The sequence below is a fragment of the Microcaecilia unicolor genome, chromosome 14, assembly GCF_901765095.1.
Source record: "Microcaecilia unicolor chromosome 14, aMicUni1.1, whole genome shotgun sequence".
Classification (NCBI taxonomy): domain Eukaryota; kingdom Metazoa; phylum Chordata; class Amphibia; order Gymnophiona; family Siphonopidae; genus Microcaecilia; species Microcaecilia unicolor.
In genome coordinates, this window is record NC_044044.1 from 23,274,719 (window position 1) to 23,296,356 (window position 21,638).

The 21,638-nt window shown below is 41.9% G+C and overlaps 1 protein-coding gene across 1 annotated transcript; it reads right to left on the reverse strand.

Annotated features, from left to right (window-relative positions):
• Window positions 1–8,293: 8,293 nt before the first annotated feature.
• LOC115457061 (vomeronasal type-2 receptor 26-like) lies at window positions 8,294–16,274 on the reverse strand. Its single transcript, XM_030186485.1, has 5 exons — window positions 15,960–16,274; window positions 13,486–14,253; window positions 12,033–12,260; window positions 10,534–10,657; window positions 8,294–9,195 (listed from the first exon to the last, which is right to left on the reverse strand). Exons 1-5 carry the CDS (start codon window positions 16,272–16,274, stop codon window positions 8,294–8,296), a joined length of 2,337 nt encoding a protein of 778 aa, XP_030042345.1.
• Window positions 16,275–21,638: the final 5,364 nt, after the last annotated feature.

The following is a 21,638-nucleotide window of genomic DNA, read 5'->3' on the forward strand; positions in this document are numbered from 1 at the left end:
AGGGACCATGGGTCAATTTTAGCAGACAATGGAAAAGGTGCCGGTACTCAGTACCCCCAAGTACCCCCTCAAAAAAAGCACTGGTCACATCTCACTTTTACAAAGAGGTCTATTTCTCACTAACTTTTTAAACATTTGTATTTTTCCATATTTCAAAAGAACATTAATCTGCCAACTTCAGCCATATCTAAATAAGTTAAATATTAGTACATAAGTACATAAGTAGTGCCATACTGGGAAAGACCAAAGGTCCATCTAGCCCAGCATCCTGTCACCGACAGTGGCCAATCCAGGTCAAGGGCACCTGGCACGCTCCCCAAACGTAAAAACATTCCAGACAAGTTATACCTAAAAATGCGGAATTTTTCCAAGTCCATTTAATAGCGGTCTATGGACTTGTCCTTTAGGAATCTATCTAACCCCTTTTTAAACTCCGTCAAGCTAACCGCCCATACCACGTTCTCCGGCAATGAATTCCAGAGTCTAATTACACGTTGGGTGAAGAAACATTTTCTCCGATTCGTTTTAAATTTACCACACTGTAGCTTCAACTCATGCCCTCTAGTCCTAGTATTTTTGGATAGCGTGAACAGTCGCTTCACATCCACCCGATCCATTCCACTCATTATTTTATACACTTCTATCATATCTCCCCTCAGCCATCTCTTCTCCAAGCTGAAAAGCCCTAGCCTTCTCAGCCTCTCTTCATAGGAAAGTCGTCCCATCCCCACTATCATTTTCGTCGCCCTTCGCTGTACCTTTTCCAATTCTACTATATCTTTTTTGAGATACGGAGACCAGTACTGAACACAATACTCCAGGTGCGGTCGCACCATGGAGCGATACAACGGCATTATAACATCCGCACACCTGGACTCCATACCCTTCCTAATAACACCCAACATTCTATTCGCTTTCCTAGCCGCAGCAGCACACTGAGCAGAAGGTTTCAGCGTATCATCGACGACGACACCCAGATCCCTTTCTTGATCCGTAACTCCTAACGCGGAACCTTGCAAGACGTAGCTATAATTCGGGTTCCTCTTACCCACATGCATCACTTTGCACTTGTCAACATTGAACTTCATCTGTCACTTGCACGCCCATTCTCCCAGTCTCGCGAGGTCCTCCTGTAATCGTTCACATTCCTCCTGCGACTTGACGACCCTGAATAATTTTGTGTCATCGGCGAATTTAATTACCTCACTAGTTATTCCCATCTCTAGGTCATTTATAAATACATTAAAAAGCAACGGACCCAGCACAGACCCCTGCGGGACCCCACTAACTACCCTCCTCCACTGAGAATACTGGCCACGCAATCCTACTCTCTGCTTCCTATCTTTCAACCAGTTCTTAATCCATAATAATACCCTACCTCCGATTCCATGACTCTGCAATTTCTTCAGGAGTCTTTCGTGCGGCACTTTGTCAAACGCCTTCTGAAAATCCAGATATACAATATCAACCGGCTCCCAAAATTCCCAAACTGAAAGCATGCTTCTAACTTGCATTATCTACATCCTTCTATTGAAAATACAGAAATTCATATGCATTCTTATATCAACATAAATGTCTGATTTTATATGCAAATAGCTTGGCACCAATAATCAAATTCTGGTAAGAGCAGAAGTTAACCAGATAGAGTTATGTGCATAGCTTATTCAGGGTAGTCAGCTGGACTTATGCATCTTAGTCTGCCACTTATGTTAGGACAGCCTTCACCTTGAACAGACTTATGCACAAAAGTCTATAACCATACCAAGGAATGCCTCTAACCCTGCTTCTACTAAATTTATTGATCAGGAAGAAACAAGGGATCCATTTTAAAACACACCTCTTTGGCCATCATTCACTCTTATCACATAAGTAAAATATTAAAATTCTTTGCATTTGAACATAGAATTTTGAATGCATTCCATTATAAACCTCCAGTTATTCATCTAAACAGCGGGAGGAGGGGTGGACTTTGTGCATTCTGTGACTAACCTCACTTAGAAATATATTGGTCAATATTCGACCAGTGGTAGTCGGAATTTTGTTTTTACCGCTGGCTGAATTAGACCCAGATATCCAATGCTGGCCTCTGTCTGAGTACCGGCATTCAAGATTTTTGGCATGACTGGGCATGTGATGCCCGCTGGCACTCATTCGGGTCCTGGAAGATTTTCAGGCATTTCCCATATAGTCCTGCCTAAATATTGATCAAGATACACTGGAAGGGATCAGGGGAGACCACTAACCTACCCTCTTTGATCTATCCTCCCTGGTTATTAGCCCCCATTCTAATACCATGCACCTGAGCACATCCCCATGTGATCCCCTGCTTAACCGTGAAACCCTCCTGATGTGTGACCCCCCTTGTTCTGATCCCTCCCCAATTTCTGATCCCACTCGACCACTGCATTCTGATCCCCATCACCTCAGCTTCCCCATTTGAAAGCAGGAAAAAAAAGAAGCAAGGAAATCATTAAGTATTGATGTTAATTGGCATTAATTAGGACTTATGCACAGATCTGCCTTTGAGCTATGAAGTAACATTGCTGCCTACATTTTCTAGCTCTTACATGAAAAGGGGGCATGGTCAGGGCAGGAGTAAGAAGTACGAAAGGTAGGCGCTTCTAAAAACCAGAGGAGACGTCGATAAAGAAACAATTCTTTATTGCAAGCGAAGTGACGACTTAACACAGCTGTGTTTCAGTGCTAGCTCGCGCCTTCTTCATGAGTCTCCATCTCTTCATGATTCATCACCTCTGAAAGTGGGAGAAATTTCTGCACTTGCAACTCCTTGAACCTGCTCCGCTTTAGGTATACACTCTTCTTAATGCTTCTTGTAGCACTGCAGAGAACAAATAGTAACAAAGAGTGGAACCAATACCTCACATCTTCTTACACTCAAATTATATATGTGTATAAGGACCAAAAAAAAACACATTTTGAAATGGAGGAAAAAGACCTCAGCTGGCTGTGATCATCCCTCGATGGTATGATTGCTGGTCAGGGCAGGAACATGAGTGGATCACTCATTGCTGAGCGACCTTTGTAGAATTAGCACTTAGTGAGGATCATCCTTGTACCTAACCTTTGGTGCCATTTACTGAATCTGCCTCAAAATGTGTAATTTGGAATGTGAAAGTATAGGTAGTGTTGGTATACAAATGGATAAAACTGCTGAATGGAGCTATATAAGAATAGCCAAACTGGGTGAGACCAATGGTCCATCTAGCCCAGTATCCTGCTTCCAACAGTGGCCAGTCCAGGTCACAAGTCCAAATAGTAGTAGCATTCCATGCTATCAACCGAAGGGCAAGCAGTGGCTTTCCTATGTCTAGTTCAATAGCAGGCTATGGACGTTTCCTCCATGAATTTGTCCAAAGCTTTTAAAATTTAGAAATTCTATGCACTGTTACTACTTCCTCCAGCAATGAGTTCCAGAATTTAACTATTCGTTGAGTGAAACAATAGTTCCTCCTATTTGTTTTAAAATTGTTTCCATGTAACTTCTTTGAGTGTCCCTTAGTCTTTGTACATTTTTAAACAGTGAAAAATCGATTCACTTCTACTTGCTCTACACCACTCAGGATTTTGTAGTCCTCAACATTACCTAGGATTTTTGTAGACCTCAATCATATCTCCCTTCAGTCGTCTCTTTTCTAAGCTGAAGAGCCCTAACCTCTTTAGCTTCTCCTCATATGAGAGGAGTTCCACCTCCTTCATCATTTTGGTTGCTCTTCTTCAAACCTTTTCTAATTATGCTATATCTTTTTTGAGATACAGCGACCAGAACTGAATGCAGTACTCAAGTTGAGGTCGCAATATTCAGAGTAAATGTTGATCTTTGCCAACTGATTAGTGACTGGAGAGAAACTACCCAAGTCTAGCCCATCACTCTCTCCATTGTGGGTTTGTTGCCTCTGCTTCTGCATCTTTGTTCTTCTCTTTGTTCATTAATTGACCAATATATTTATTTATGTATTAGGATTTATTTACCTTCTTTTTGAAGGAATTCACTCAAGGCAGTTTACAGTAAGAATAGCTTAAACATAAGCAATAGACAATTACAGCAGTAAAATATTCAAATAACAGTACAAAGTATGGCATAGTATACTAATTACAGTATCAACACAATACATAATAAAACATTTTATTATACATCATAGGGTATCAGCAAATATGGAACATATAGATAGATAAGAAAGTAAGAAGAGTTAGAAAATAAGGGATCTAATTTAAAGAAAGTTGTACATGAGGTCAGAGAGGTGATTAACTATTATCTCAGCAAGGGTTGAAGTGGAGAAACATGTCCTACTGCATTACTCTTTGTGTGTGTGTGACTAACAAGTTTGTTGCTTCTTCCATTAAAGGTTTTTTTTCTTTAGCAAAAGATGCACCACTGCCCTTTTTAATGATGTTGGCGGTTGAACAATAGATAGAGAGGAATTCACAATTTTTGTGGTACCTTCTATAAGGCCCATACATGCCTGCTGCACTATCTTTGATGGGCAGAGGTCGAGGGAGCAGGTAGTTGGTCAAAGATCTCTTAGGATTTTGTCAAGGTTCTCCTCTGTTTTGGGGTTAAAAGTGTCCCATTTATGAGAGTCAGGAGGGGGTGAGTTTGTGCGCTCCTTGTTATCAAAATGGAGACTAGGTTGGAATGCCTGTAAATTCTGCAAAATCATTGCAGTTCAGTTTTGACTGGACAGGCTGGTTCTGTTGTGGGGGTTGTAGAAGGCTGCTTACTATAATGAACAGCTACTTGGTTGAATTGGCAGCCTGTGCAATGCATTAAAATAGTGTTAAGACTTGGCGATACTTTGTCATGTGTTTCCTACATTTTAACCTGTCTTCATCCAAGCAAGATTTACGCCATCTCCTTTCCAGTTTCTGTCCTTCGTGTTTCTAGTTTCAAGTTTATTAAGAATTGTCTACCCCACTCATCAAATGAATGTCTAGGTGACTTACATGCTAAAAGTACATAGAATGGAATAAAATCAAGAAAATAAATATAAAATTTAGACAATGACAGGACATGACCAAAGGGGAAGTAGGGTAGAACGACAATGTAGATAGATTGGGGGGAAGGGAAAAGGAGTGGGTAGTGCTTCAGTACTGTGCAGCCTATCCAGTTCAGCCATCATGAGATAAAATGGAGAAGTTAAAAGTATGCATCTGTGAAAAGGAATGTCTTAAGTTCTGCTGTAAATGAGGGGAGTAGGGATTGATTGTGTTTAAGGATCTGAAGTTCTGGAAAAAACCAAGGTGAGTATTTGTGAGTGGGGCATATGAGCATTTTTAGTGGTGCCATTTTCTCTAAGGTCTTGGCTAGGTGTGTATTCCAAATGTCAACCTCTTCTTTCACTGTACTAGTCTTTTCATTCACATGTGGATAGTCCAAGGCCTCTAACCTAACTTCAAATACTCAGTGAGAGATAACTGTTTATCTCCGCTGAACATTGACTAGGAGGCTTATTTTCAAAAGAGAAGGACACCCATCTTTCGACACAAATCGCAAGATGGGCGTCCTTCTCACAGGGTTGCCCAAATTGGCATAATCGAAAGCCGATTTTGGGCGTCCCCAACTGCTTCCGTCGTGGGGATGACCAAAGTTCCTGGGGGCATGTCGGAGGCGTAGCAAAGGTGGGACTTGGGCGTGCCTAACACATGGGCGTCCTCGACCCATAATGGAAAAAAGGGCGTCCCTGATGAGCATTTGGACGACTTTACCTAGTCCAGTTTTTCTTATGACCAAGGCACAAAAAGGTGCCAGAACTGACCAGATGACCAGCGAAGGGAATCGGGGATGACCTCCCCTTTCTCCCCCAGTGGTCACTAACCCCCTCCCATCCTCAAAAAAGAACTTTAAAAATATTTTGTGCCAGCCTCTATGCCAGCCTCAAATGTCATACTCAGGTACATCGCAGCAGTATGTAGGTCCCTGGAACAGTTTTAGTGAGTGCAGTGCACTTCAGGCAGGTGAATCCAGGCCTATCCCCCCCTACCTGTTACACTTGTGGTGGTAAATGTGAGCCCTCCAAAACCCACCAGAAACCCACTGTACACATATCTAGGTGCCCCCTTCACCCATAAAGGCTATGGTAGTGTTGTACAATTGGGGGTAGTGGGTTTTGGGGGGCTCAGCACACAAGGTAAGGGAGCTATGTACCTGGAAGCTTTTTCTGAAGTCCATTGCAGTGCCCCCTATGGAGTCCGGTTGGTGTCCTGGCATGTCAGGGAGACCAGTGCACTACGAATGCTGGCTCCTTCCATGACAAAGTGCTTGCATTTGGTTGTTTCTGAAATGGGCGACCTTAGTTTCCATTATCGCCGAAAATCAGAAATGACCGAGTCTAAGGACGACCATCTCTAGGGATGATCTAAATGTAAAGATTTGGGCGTCCCCAACTGTATTATGAAAACGAAAGATGGACGCCCATCTTGCTTTGATAATACAGGTTTCCCTGCCCCTTCGCTGGAACGTCCTGTGAGGACATCCTCAGGAAAACTTGGCCCCCCCTTTCGATTATGCCCCTCCACATCTCATGACATAGCCAGTTAGGCGCAGATATTCAATGCCAAACCAGCCATGTTTAGTGGTTAAATTAGGCCGCATAAACAGGTGGCCTGTGTTTAACCATTAAGCTCTTAAAAGGGTAGCACTAAATATTGGCTTGACTGATTAAGTTGCCACGGTCAAAAGTGAAACCAGGTACTCAATGCTGGTCGCCGGATATGGGCCGGCATTACATATATGGTCTGAGCACCAGCATCAGGCAATCACCACATAAGTGTTCTTCCCGCTGTTGCTGCTGCCAGCCTGCAAAATTCACAAAAATATATCTAATGTATAGTGCATAAAAAGGACCAATAGTACAAAAAAATAACATTTTATATATTTGGAGAATTCCTGCCAGCTATGAACAACAATGGCCAAACCTTAGGGCAGGATTTCTCAACCCATGGAATATGTACCCTTTTGGTTATGCTGGAGCCTGCATAACGTTTGATTTTTTTAGGGTTTTTCTTTTTGTGAAAATAAAAGCTCTTGTACCCCCTCCTGCCCCCTCGACAATGGCCCTCTTTCCTTCTACTCTCCTCCCGAGCAACAGCAAGAACCCCTCCGGAAGGCTCCCTGCCACCTCAGCCATCCAAGCAGGCCCTCCCCGTGCCTTCCTATAGCCCTGATGTCCTAAATTTGGCTGGTTAACCATGTGGGTGCTGACACTGAATAATACCGGCACCCCTTATAATCTCAGGCCCCTCTCTAATACCACTGCTGCACTGCCCCGACCAAACCCTCTTTATTGACAGCGGTGAGTGATACTGCCCACTTTAGTGCTGAATAGGTACAGTCATGCTACCAGCACTCCAGTAGTGTGAAACTCCCTGATCCAGACCCTCAACAGATGAGCACCACTCCAGTCCCCTAAAGAAATGTCCCCCAATTCAGATCTCCTTTCTAGCATTTCGTTCAACAAGCAACTCCCAATAGGCAACCCACCAACAAGTCCCTCTTAAGACTATACCCTGACCTTCCACCCGCCCCAAAACTACTGTTCCCTCTAAGCTGAGTGGGTGTCCTCCGAATGCAATGCTGCTAGTAGGGGGTGGAACTTTAATATTGTGTTTTCAATTGGTAGGAGAAGACAGGTTCCTTTCGAGTCCTGCAGAACTTGCCTGAACTCTCACTCAGACATCAACCACTAGAGGGCATGAATTGAGGTCGCGTGGTGCAAGCCTCATACCATTTTTATTGCGTTTCGTGTCACTGTGATATTGTTTCTCACATAGACCGCTACTCCTCCAACCATCTTCCTAAATAGATTATAGTCTGGTATATTTGCATATCTAGGATAGTGTGGTATAGAAAGTGTGAAATAAATCATGGGCCAGTTAGACTGTTTTAGAGCCTGGTACTATCTGTAGAGGGGATGAAAATTACTACTACTACTACTACTACTTATCATTTCTAAAGCGCTACTTAGACGTACATGAAGAGACAATCCCTGCTCAACAGAGCTTACAATCTAATTAGGGCAGAGAAACAGGACAAACAAGAGATAAGGGAATATTAAAGTGAGGACGATAAAATAAGGAATAAGGAAGTCGTAAGTTTAAGAGCAGCCAGTAAATATTTACCTTCCTTTGAAAATTTGCCTTACTGTTTTCAGGCTATAAAGAAGGCATTCGTATTTCATTTTTCAATCACTTTCAAAAATATTGAGCAGTTCTCAACTTTCCTCATTGGGCAGGAACACAATATCATGCTAAAGAAATTCTCTTTCATCTGGCATTTTTAGGATTTCTTTCCTATTAAATACTCCCTCATGTTCAGGTCAGGTCTGAGCAGAATAATGTAGCACTTGGGGGTGAATATACAGCCCAGAAGTCCAGCACTGGAAGCCAGGATGGCAAATATCTCCACAGCCACCATGTATTTGCCTTTGGTGCTCAGGTATGATGGGATAAAGGACACCCAAACACTGCAGAACACCAGCATACTGAAAGTGATAAACTGAGCCTCATTAAAACTATCCGGAACCTTCCTTACTAGGAAAGCCACAGTGAAACTTAGAAGAGCCAAAAAACCCATGTACCCAATCACACTATAAAATGCAATAGTGGACCCCTCATTGCACTGTAGAATCATCTTCCCAGTTACAGACTGTGAGTCATATTCAGGGAATGGAGGAGAGATGATCAGCCATACAGTGCATATGACAATTTCACCAGAGATGCAGAGAAGGACTAGATAGCTGGAGACCCTTGTCCCAACCCACTTTCTTAACTTGCTGCTGGGCTTGTTGGCTCTGAAGGCAATGACAACTGTGACAGTTTTTGCCAGCACAGAAGAAACAGCAATGGTAAAAATCATCCCAAAAGCAGATTGCCTGAGAAGACAAGTCACTGATCCAGGCTGACCAATGAATACCAAGGTGCAGAGGAAAGACAACATGAGGGAGATGAGGAGGATGTAGCTGAGATTTCGGTTATTGGCTTTCACTACTGGTGTGTCCTGATATTTAACAAAGACTCCCAGCACTAGGGCAGTGATAATGAATAAGAGAATAGAAATTGAAGACAAAGTTACACCCAAGGGATCATCGTAGGACAGGAAATCAATGACTCTCGGCAGACACTCATCCTTCTTCTCACTGGGCCACTGATCTTCTGGACACTTCATGCAGATCTCTGCATCTATGGAACATAAGATTTCTTAAGGATTCATTTGTAAACATTTCATTACCAACAAATCAAATTTTTTAAGAAGAAGGAAACAATAGTTCACATATATAGGCCTAACAGACAGGTTATCAGGGGCATTTTCGATAAAGAAGGGCGCCCATCTTCTGACACAAATCGGGAGATGGGCCGATTTTGGACGCCCTCAACTGCAGTCTGTCACGGGGAAGACCAAAGTTCACAGGGGCTTGTCGGAGGCGTAGCGAAGGCGGGACTGGGGCATGCTTAAGAGATGGGCGTCCTCGGCCGATAATGGAAAAAAGAAGGGCGCCCCTGACAAGCATTTGGTCGACTTTACTTGGTCCTTTTTTTTCACATCCAATCCTCAAAAAGGTGCCTGAACTGACCAGATGACCACCGGAGGGAATTAGGGATGACTTCCCCTTTCTCCCCCAGTGGTCAACCCCCCCAACCCTAAAAAAATATATATTTTTTTGCCAGCCTTAAATGTCATACTCAGCTCCATGACAGCTGTCCGCAGGTCCCTGGAGCAGTTTTAGTGGGTATAGTGCACTTCAGGCAGGCAGGCCCAGGTGCACCCCCCCACCTGTTACACTTGTGCTGGTAAATGTGTGCCCTTCAAAACCCACCCGAAACCTACTGTACCCACATCTTGGTGCACCCTTCACCCCTTAGGGCTATGGTAGTGGTGTACAGTTGTGGGGAGTGGGGGGGGGTTGGGGGGCTCAGCACCGAAAGTAAGGGAGCTGTGCACCTCGGAGCAATTTGTGAAGTCCACTGCAGTGCCCCCTAGGGTGGCCGGTTGGTGTCCTAGCATGTGAGGGGAACCAGTGCACTATGAATCTTGACCCCTCCCAAGACCAAATGCCTTGGAGTTGTTCGTTTTTGAGCTGGGCCGCTTCGGTTTCCAATATCGTTGAAAAACGAAACCACCCAGCTCAAACACGAACAACTCCAAGGCATTTGCCTGGCACAAACCGTATTACCGAAACTAAAGATGGACGTCCATCTTTTTTAGATAATACGGTCTGTCCCGCTCCTTTGCGGACTCGTTCTCGGAGATAGAGGCCCATGGAGATGGGCGTTTGGGTTCGATTATGCCCCTCTAAGTGTTACTACAGAGAACACTACATTGTTTCACAAGCTAAGTGGTCGTAGCCAGGAAGCTCCATTTATTGCATAAACTTGAATCATTAACTATGATATAGGATGCAGGAAGTGTTCATCTTGCTATATTGATGTATCCAGAACCCATAGGTGTATATCTGGTTTGCATTAACTAAAGGCATTTCATATATACATATATAAACCGCCATGATGTGTTTTGTCTACCTGTGGTATTAGAATACTCCCCTTCAGAGCAGGGGACACAGTCAAAGCAGCAGACCGGCTTCTCACGGTCAATAACTTTCCTGTATCCATGTGTACAGCTCTCAGAGCACACAGAGCGGAGGACCTGAGGAGAGGAAGAAACAGAGAAATAGAATCATATTCCCAAATCAACAGTTGCCTCTTTCTATAAGAGAGCTGGTCTGCTATTCTGCTTATAATCGAACGAGAAAAACGCCCAAGTTCCGACCTAAATCGGGAGATGGACGTTTATCTCACAAAAACGAATAACGCGGTATAATCGAAAGCCGAACTTGGACGTTTTCAACTGCACTCCATCGCGGAAGCGTACAAAGTTGACGGGGGCGTGGTGAAGGCGGGACTGGGGCATGGTTATCACCCGAACAGAGATGGGCGCCTTTCGCCGATAATGGAAAAAAAGTATGCGTTTGTAGCTAGAATTTAGGGCACTTTTCCTGGACCCTGTTTTTTCCGAATAAGGCCCCAAAAAGTGCCCTAAATGACCAGATTACCCCCAGAGGGAATCGGGGATGACCTCCCCTGACTCCCCCAGTGGTCACTAACCCCCTCCCACCACAAAAAAATGATGTTTCACAACTGTTTATTTTCACCCTCAAATGTCATACCCACCTCCCTGGCAGCAGTATGCAGGTCCCTGGAGCAGTTGTTAGGGGGTGCAGTGGACTTCAGGCAGGTGGACCCAGGCCCATCCCCCCCTACCTGTTACAATTGTGCTGCTTAATGCTTAGTCGTCCAACCCCCCCAAACCCAGTGTACCCACATGTAGGTCCCCCCTTCACCCCTTAGGGCTATAATAATGGTGTAGATTTGTGGGCAGTGGGTTTTGAGGGGGATTTGGGGGCTCAACACACAAGGGAAGGGTGCTATGCACCTGGGAGCTCTTTTACCTTTTTTTGTTTTTGTAAAAATGCCCCCTAGTTTGCCCGGTTGGTGTCCTGGCATGTGAGGGGGACCAGTGCACTATGAATCCTGGCCCCTCCCACGAACAAATGCCTTGGATTTATTCGTTTTTGAGCTGGGCGCTTTCATTTTCCATTATCGCTGAAAAACAAAAACGCCCAGCCCACAAATTGTCGAATAAAACATGGACGTCTATTTTTTGCGAAAATACGGTTCGTTCCGCCCCTTCACGGACCCGTTCTCGGAGATAAACGCCCCTGGAGATAGACGTTTTCGTTCGATTATGCCCCTCCATGTCTTCTACCATGGCTTCGATGTACTAATCATAGCATGCTAAAATTTCCCCCAGTAAATAGAGCATTTCTGAGCCGTCACACAGTAGCTACATGAGAACTAATTTAAAGACAGATTTTATACTGGGAAGGTTTTCAACAAAGGGCAGGAATATTTATTCTGCAATTACAAAAACATGTGATTGCAAACATTTTCAAGTCCTTTTCTTCGTCTGTTCTGTTTTCATGTTATTAACCAGATTATAAACAAAAGAGAGAGTGTCAGGCCTGGTTAGAGGGAGTTTCCCATCTGATGGCAGTTTGGTTCACAAAGAGTTGCTTGTCCTTGGGAGCTGAGGGCTGGAAGCTTCCAACATGGCTCCAGATGGTTGTCAAATTTGGGAACTGAAAAATCTGTATGATGTCATAATGAGTTGGAGCATGTCCTTTCTCATCAAAGAAGATCTCATGTCCATCTGGGGCTTTAAAATGGACCTCTTTAAGGTACTGGTTGAGCTAGAAAGATAATGCAAAGTTAGAATATTTTTTCTTGTTTGCTTAGGTATAAATCCTTGATATTTTATCCTAAAACATGTGAGATTAAGACTTGTACTAAGTCTACCCCTTTGCATGTTTGCTACCTTATTTCTCAAGTAGTTGTATAAGCCACAGAAGAAGTGACTCTGAATTCACTCTCACTCCTGCCTCAAAACACAGAAACACACAGACACACAAAACTCCTTACTGTCTACCATAATGTACATGGGACCGGAGAGACCTCTAGGAGTGAACAATGCTATTGAAAACTCTAGATTTTAGTGTTACTAATTAATTATTTTTTATGATCAATTTAGAATAGAAACATAGAATCATCACAGCAGATAAGGGCCAAATGGCCCATCTAGTCTGCCCTTCCTGAGAAACTACTAGCTCCTATTTTCCTAACTGATCCCATGTGCCTGTCCCACTCTTTTTCAAAATTGCAACACAGTCCTCATCTCCACGACCTCCACTGAGATGCCATTCCGTGAATCCACCAACATTTCCATGAAATAGGATTTTCTTAGATTCCTCCTGTCTATTTCCTCTTAACTTCATCCTATGCTCTCTCATTTCACAGTTTTGCTTCATTTGGAAAAGGCTCACCTCCTGTACATTAACACCTCTGAGGTATTTAAATGTCTCTATCATATCTGCTCTCTCCCACATTTCTTTCAGTGTATACATGTTGAGGTCCATAAGCCTGTCCCTATATGTTTTATGACATAGACCTTTTACCAATTTGGTTGCCACCCTGTGGACCTAATCTATCCTGTTTCTATATTTCCGTAGATGCGGTCTCCAGAATTGCACACAATACTCCAAATGAGGCCTCAACAGAGACACTATCACCTCTTTTTTCCTGCTGGTCATCCCTCTCCTTATGCACCCATGCATCCTTCTGGCTTTGACCATCGCCTTTTCTACCTGGTAGGTCACCTTAAGGTCTTTGGACACAGTCACCCCCAAGTCTTGCTCTTCTTTCATACACAGAAGCACTTTATCCCCTATATTGTACCATTCTCTCTCTTTTTTTTAACCACAGGACAAAGTTACATGTGAAAATTTAAATTAATGCCAATTGCTTGTGCAATTTTGTGAGCCATATATAGAATCTGAGGATTAGCAAAAATGAATTTTACTGTAAGGAAAAAAAAAACCCCATTACATTTGCTAGAAAAGGTGAATCTGCAGATTTTACCTGCCATGGCTTAAATTCCATTTTAAGACTATTTTCAAGTTGAAATTTGGTTGAGTACAATTTGTGTAAAGCATGAGCCAGGGCATAGATCATGTTATAAAGAGTGTAAGAGAACTGGAAAGGAAATGGTGAACCATCAATCTTAGGCAGCATCACTGAACTTGTGCAGTTGCTATTGTTATTGGGTAAATCACATTCAAATAATGTTGTCCCCACAGAGGCGTGTATATTTTGGAGGAAATGTTTCAAACCTGGAATATCTCCTTCTGGGATAGTAAACCTTAGGGAGCCATTCAATGCAGTACATCTTGCAAGTTCAGTATATGTAGACGTACTTTTAAGAGACGAGGTCTCCGCAGAGAAGATATACAGTTTGTTATTAATATTTGAGGAAATCATACAGAATACTTCTACTGTGAGTATATTGGTAGCATGGATTATAAAAACATTGCTCTTTGATTTGTAGAACTTGTTAAAAATCTGAAGAGTTCTTTTCCTTCTTTCTTTGAAAGAGAGAATCCTAAGATTTGGAATTGATTCCAAAAAATCTACACAGCCCCCATTCCTGATAATCTCCCTCTTCAGTTCCTCACAGTACATTATATCACTCTCATCAGTTGAGCTGAGAATCCCAACCCAACTCCATCCAAAGAGTCTCAGAAGTGGAGTCAAACCATGGAAATGAGAATAATCATTTGGATAACTGTGATAAAAGTATGGGAGCTCAAGTTGTTCATTTAGTGATGTTTCTGTCAATCCAAAAGTGATCTAGGATGGAAAAGGTCAAAGGATTTCATTTTTTCAGACATTAACACTTATTTGTGCAGTGAATCAATCAGATAATCTAATGAAATGTCACACAGAATACATAACACCCTCATTCTTCACCTTGGTGCCCATATTAATCTCTGTTTATAGAATACTGGATTTATGAGTGTAAGAACTGCTAATTGAATGCTAAATAGCAGGATATAAGTTTATGCACAGAGCTCGTATAACGCATAAATGAAAGGGGACATTTAAAGTTGGGTGGTATGGGTAGATATAACATTTACATATTTAACTTACAGAATACTATAAGTTACAAGCCACAGTGCCATATTTAGGTGTTGAACATTTACTTCTTTCATTGATATTGCTGTAGAATTGTTATATTTCATCCCAAGTTTGTAAATATAAGTGAGGGCATTCTTCTCTCTCTGTACCTCTGACACAGCATGAGGATGAAACATGGCCACATTGGGTTTTAATAAAATGGCTTGTTTTGTTCTTCATGATAATACTATAATCTCTTGTCTATGGTATCTAAGAGAACACTTACCGCTTGGCCATGTGAAGGGGAGCCCTTACTGCCACCCATTGACATGGCGATAAGGGCTCCTATACTAACCCTGCGGTAACCGGGCAGCACACGACGATGCCTGATTACCTCCGATTTACCACCCTGCAAGCCATTTCCAGAAGTTTTGTTTTTCCCCCGGAAGTGGCTCATGCTCAGGGTGGGACTACTGCCAGCAGTAAATGTGAGCAGTAAGCCCGCATTGTAAAAGGGCCCCATTAAGCGTTATTTCAGCATAAGGTTTTGGCACGGAAAACATTAGATCAGAAACAAGGTGCCCAATATGGTAGATCCGTGTGGAACTACACTTACACGATCAGTTATATAATAGCACCTAAGAGTTTCCATGAATATCTGAAAAGGGGATGTAACGATGGGAGAGATATGGGCAGGATAGGGATGTTCCATTAAAATATGCACAGTGTTATAGAATTAGGGGAATCTATGCCCAGTTTTCACGCTAGGATTCATACCTGGTGTCAGCTGGTGCCTAAATTGGGCCATGGATTCTGGCACTGTTTGCTATGCTATCAAGGATGCCCATACTTACCTGTCTTTATACAATACTGTTTAGTGCTAATTTTTTCAGTGCCAATTTTTTTTGACACCATATACAGAATCTAACATATAATATAGTCTACATGAACATATATCACAAGAAATTGACTCAACTATTAATCCCGTCTTTGGTTGTCTTAATTCCCTTTGGAATCTATAAGTGTTACAACAACAGATGATAAGCAAATATACAAGTACTGTATATTTCTCTATGTTATTAAGAAAAGTTTGAAGTATTAAGAAAAATTCACAATAGCTGTAATACAACTATATATTGGCAATGACTAGTCTACACACTGAAAACATACTTAGGATATTCCTGCCAGTTCTTGTGAAGCATTTTGACTTAAGCAAGGCATTCTTTTCTGTAAGAAATTTCCTTTGAACCCCGTTCAGAGATTCATGAGTATTTGAAAAATAAGTGGTGAATTATTGCAATTGTTGTTATATCCCAGTAAGAAATCAAAGCAAGAAACCACCATCAATAATCAAGACCAACAAAAGATGGACAGGGGAAAAGAGAAAGCAACAGAGCAAAATTTTACATATTATAAATTGAGTCTGGTTGATTCTATACCTGTGGGTATCTATAGATTCCGATGAGCCTGGCAATTGTCTGTGATGCCAATGAAGGGAGGCTTCCAATGAAACCTGCAACCTGACTCTTCGGATAACATGTATAGCCAGGAACTGGGTTTTCTTTTCCTGATAATATTTTCAGAACACCACACAGTGAAAACCAAGCATCAGAGCAGGAGTCAATGATAAAGTAGCCCAGAGTAGTATTGGGTAAGATTTCTGCATTTTGGTTGATCTCCTCAATAGCATAAGAAAAGGTTAAGAAATGCTCCAAGTGACCAAAGTTGTGATTTCTGCGAGCAATGAAACACATCTTTAGAAGCATAAACTATACAACAGTGGTATTGTATCAAACCTTATGCTATCAGTTTATTTTGTTGAGAAGACCGGATAGACCATATACATCTTTATCTGCTGTCATCTACTATGTTAATCACATAATTGTTTATACTAATTCACTATAATCATGGTTTGCAGGAACCCCTCCTTCTCCAATACCAAAATATATCCATCAATTCTGCCACTTAATCTTAGCTAAACTCTGCAAGACCTTATGATTGTGTGATACTGAGATCCCCCAAAGATCTGCTTAAATATATTAATCCTGAAATGTTTAACCCCTGAATATTTTCTTATTATAACTCATATGCAAGCACACACTCAATCCTAACTTGCAGTAATGCTTGTTCTTTCCTTGAAAGACATTTAGGAGTGTTTTCAAAGCCCCATTGTCAGTTGTTTTTACCACTCAATGCTCCATTGCCTTCAGTATGACACCAGGCATCAGGCTGTTTAGGGACCTGGGGTTTAGAAGCAGGAATGGATCTCAGGAAAGTTTAAAGTCAAAAGCCCCAAATACTCAGACTTCATGAGATAGCTGGGCTGTCTCCCATGGTCCTCACTGAACAGATATTCAATGCCAAAAGCCATTTCCAGTGACTGGCATTGAATATCTGGTTATCATTACACTGGCTAAACATATACTAGGGTATGGCACAGTCAAATTTGGTTATCAAATGCAGTTAAAAATGTGTAATGATTATAAAAGTTTGTGCATAAGGCCATTCAGGGTGAAGGCTGTCCTAAGTTAAATGGCAGACCACGATGCAGAAGTCCCACTGACTCGATCTGGCTAACGTCTGCTCTTACGGTGTTTTTGATTATTGATGCCAAAATATTTGTATATAAATCATTTATAGTTTATTAAAACTTGCATTACTGCCCAAGCTGACTCACAGAACTGGGTTGTTTACAATCTAATAAAAAGTTAAAACATTAAATGAAAAAGGAACTACAATATACGATTGGAAAGAAGAGAGTCATTCAAACAAGGTCACACATACCTAAGCAGGGGACAGTAAAGGGAGGTAAGGGGGGGAAAGGGGGAGAGGAAGAACCCATAGGTGACAATAAAGTGAACACCAGCTCTTAGAAAATTAAAATATAGATGGAAAAACCCAATTAAAAAGCCAAGTTTTATACCAGATTTAAACTTCTTAAAAGATGTCTCAGCCCGAATGCAGGGGGAAAAGAGTTCCAAAAGAAAGAGGATGCAAAAAAAGAAAGCGTGATGATGGGTGAATTCAAACTGAGCTGATTTAGGGTTCGGAAGAACTAATCTGTGGTTATTTATTGAGTGAAGCAGATGGGTGGAAGAATAAAGACCTACTTTATGTGCTTTGAAGGTAAGGGTAAATAACTTGAAGATTATGTGCTGTTCTATGGGGAGCCAATGAAATTTTTGCACTGATGAGAAATATGATCGGACCTGTGTGTGTGACAGATAAATGGAACATGGACATAAGTACATAAGTAATGCCACACTGGGAAAAGACCAAGGGTCCATCGAGCCCAGCATCCTGTCCATGACAGTGGCCAATCCAGGCCAAGGGCACCTGGCGAGCTTCCCAAATGTATAAACATTCTATACATGTTATTCCTGGAATTGTGGATTTTTCCCAAGTCCATTTAGTAGTGGTTTATGGACTTGTCCTTTAGGAAACCGTCTAACCCGTTTTTAAACTGTGCCAAGCTAACTGCCTACGGCAATGAATTCCAGAGTTTATGCATTGGGTGAAGAAACATTTTCTCCAATTTGTTTTAAATTTACTACACTGTAGTTTCATCGCATGCCCCCTAGTCCTAGTATTTTTGGAAAGCGTGAACAGACGCTTCACATCCACCTGTTCCACTCCACTCATTATTTTATATACCTCTATTATGTCTCCCCTCAGCCTTCTCTTCTCCAAGCTGAAAAGCCCTAGCCTCCTTAGTCTTTCTTCATAGGGAAGTCGTCCCATCCCCGCTATCATTTTAGTCGCCCTTCGCTGCACCTTTTCCAATTCCATTATATCTTTCTTGAGATGCGGCGACCAGAATTGAACACAATACTCAAGGTGCGGTCGCACCATGGACAGCCTAAATATAAGCTATTACAGTAGTCAAATTGAGTTGTAAGAAGAGCCAAAACCAAGGACTGAAATGTTAATTGATCAAAATAACTAGAGGTGGATTGTAATCGACGAACGGCTAAGCCTACAGGCAACATTGTTTTCTTTGCTCAGTACCAAATTATGATTCTATGGCCAGTTAGAAATAAGGAAGAGACAATCTTGAAGTGGAGTAAGAACAGGATTATACGAATGAGAAAGAAAGAAAGAAAGAAAGAGAAGATGTCATCTGCATTGAAATGAAAAGATACACCAGTGGTTTGAATCAAGCATCCCTTCTGATCAGTTAACTAAAGCTAGATGAATACACAAGTGGAGTTTATGAAGAGTGTCGTCGGACTTTTCAAATAGACATGTAGATTTTAAAATATGCTATGTGTGTACTTAAAATATTCTAGGGACAGACATTTACTCACGCAGCCGTAAATGTTTATTTATTTATTGCCCTTGTATCCCACATTTTCCCACCTGTTTGCAGGCTCAATGTGGCTTGCAAAGCCCTGTAATGGCAGCGCCATGCCAGGATAGAGAAATACAGTTGGAATTACAAAAAGATGAAGGATAACAAAGAAGAATTAAGCAGACAATTATAGAGCAGCGTCATTCAGAGTAAGTTGAAGTGGTGAGGTGTTACAACTGGGCACCCTAGGGGGCACTTCTAAAAAATGTTTAATAAAATAAAAATAGCTCCAAGGTGCATAGCTCCCTTACCTTGGTTGCTGAGCCCCCCAAATCCCCCCCAAACCCACTCCCCACAACTCTACACCATTACCATAGCCCTAAGGGGTGAAGGGGGGCACCTACATGTGGGTTTTGGGTGGGTTGTGGAGGGCTCCCATTTACCATCACAAGTGTAACAGGTAGGGGGGGGGATGGGCCTGGGTCCACCTGCCTGAAGTGCACTGTACCCACTAAAAACTGCTCCAGGGACTTGCCTACTGCTGTCAGGGAGCTGGGTATGACATTTGAGGTTGGCATAGAGGCTGGCAAAAAAGGTTTTTTTGGGAGGTTTTGTTTTGGGTGGGAGGGGGGAGGTGCGTATGCCTTGTAGCGCTATAGAAATGCTAAATAGTAGTAATAGTAGTGATCCCCGATTCCCTCCGGTGTTCATTTGGTCAATTGGGGCTCCTTTTTGAAGCTTGGTCATGAAAAAAAAGGGACCAAGTAAAGCCGGCGAAATGCTCGTCAAGCCTGGTTTTTTTTTTTTCATTATCGGGCGAAGCCGGCCATCTCGTGAGCATGCCCCCATCCCATCCCTGTCCTGCCTTCACTACTCAATGGACACGCTCCCTTGATATTTTGCCGGCTCCGCGACGGAAAGCAGTTGAATCCGGCCAAAATCGGCTTTCGATTATACCGATTTGGCCAGTTTCAGGAGATCGCCGGCCATCTCCCAATTTGTGTCGGAAGATGGCCCGCGATCACTTTCGAAAATGATCTGGATGTTTATTTATAAAATATTAAAATGCTGCTCTTTAAGGCAACATTTTTTATATGATTTTCAAATAATATAACAAAAATAAGACTTTGTTAGAGGAACAATTATGAAGCTGAAGCAAATAACAGGAAAGGAAAATAAGAATGTACCATATAGCAAACAATCTATACTTGAGCCACAAAGTCTAAGCCCATAAATATGGAGGAGAGGCAACAGTAAAGTGAAAGATGTTCTTAACAAAATACTACACCAGTACTAAAGCGACTACGTAGGAACATTGTATTTCTACACCGTTGATTAATTCTAGCATCACCAAGATCTTATAATTCAGAAGGTTAAGGCAACTTTTAATGAACAGTCCAGTTAACATAGGTCTGATGACTTGGGACTTTTTAGGAATCTATTTTGTGAAGTGTGTATTCTCTAGGTAGATTTGTGTGTTTGTCATATATACTTGCGAAAGTTTGTATTAGCTTTAGATGAGTTGATCGATGGTTTAGAAGTCTGTACTAAAACATAATAAGTAAATTCATACTTACTCACTGCAATATCCAGATTGATTGGTGTTTGTAAAGTCTAAGTATGTGTCCCATGTAGGATAACTGATTGTAATTATCCCTCCCAAGATCAGATCACCTTCCTTGAAAAATCTCTTTTTCATATAATGGTCTGCACCACGGAAAGTTGTCTGGCATCGGCTAATTACCGCATTAACCATTTGCAAGAACTCACTCAATCCTAGAAATAAGGAACATAAAATCATTTTCTCAATCGAAGATCTCCTTTACCAGCTGTAGTGTTATTATAACTTTGCCTTAACATGGACACAGTCATCCTTCTATGAAGGCAGAAGGAATACAGAGCTTCGCCTTAAAATAATGTGCTCTTCTGTTGTTTCTCTTGACTCCAGAGATTTGTTGCTTGATCCGAACGGACATCTATTTCGGGAAACTGCTATTAGTGCCTCTGTCCTTGGCCCATGCCGCCCTCTAATTGAAGGCCACATGTAAATAATATAGACAGCTATGATGATACATTGATCTAGGTCTCCTGAGAACTGGTTTATGATAGACTAATATAATTTTCCATCGCAGCAAATTCAATGGAGGAAAACATGAGCTTATAAACATGTTATTGATCCTGTGTTCCCATAGCTCTGATTAAGTGAAGAATGACACTGTGACCAGGAAAGTTGAGGAAAACAACTCCCAGAAAATGCCATCATACCTTTTTACCAATGACTTACTTGAAAGGGTTCTCCAAGAGAGAGAAATATTCTGATTAAATTTATTTTCATTCACTTAGCTCACCTTCTCCTCTCCCTCATATACATTCAGTCACATCCAGTGCGATTTTTCTAGCGAAAAAGGTGCCGGTACTCAAAACCAGGCCACCCCTCAGGAATGGGTTGATCACTGAGGGACCCACCCCACAAGAGCCAGGCCCCCTGCAACTAGTCATAGAATCTATGACAAGGCAGAATTGGTGTGTTGAGCCTGAGTTCCTTCATTAAAACTTAGGGACCATGGGTCAATTTTAGCAGACAATGGAAAAGGTGCCGGTACTCAGTACCCCCCAAGTACCCCCTCAAAAAAAGCACTGGTCACATCTCACTTTACAAAGAGGTCCATTTCTCACTAACCTTTTAAACACTTGTATTTTTCCATATTTCAAAAGAACATTAATCTGCCAACTTCAGCCATATCTAAATAAGTTAAATTTTAGCTGCCCAAAATTCCCCACACTGAAAGCATGCTTCTAACTTGCATTATCTACATCGTTCTATTGA

Bases quoted from the DNA above. Each gene is read 5' to 3' on its own strand.
- LOC115457061 (XM_030186485.1), bottom strand. From the start codon at position 16,274: ATGTGTTTCATTGCTCGCAGAAATCACAACTTTGGTCACTTGGAGCAT. The intron at 14,254-15,959 runs GTATAGAATCAA...TTTCCATCCTAG, and splicing joins GAATCTATAGATACCCACAG to ATCACTTTTGGATTGACAGA. The intron at 10,658-12,032 runs GCCTGACACTCT...TCCTCTCCTCAG, and splicing joins GGGAAACTCCCTCTAACCAG to GTCCTCCGCTCTGTGTGCTC.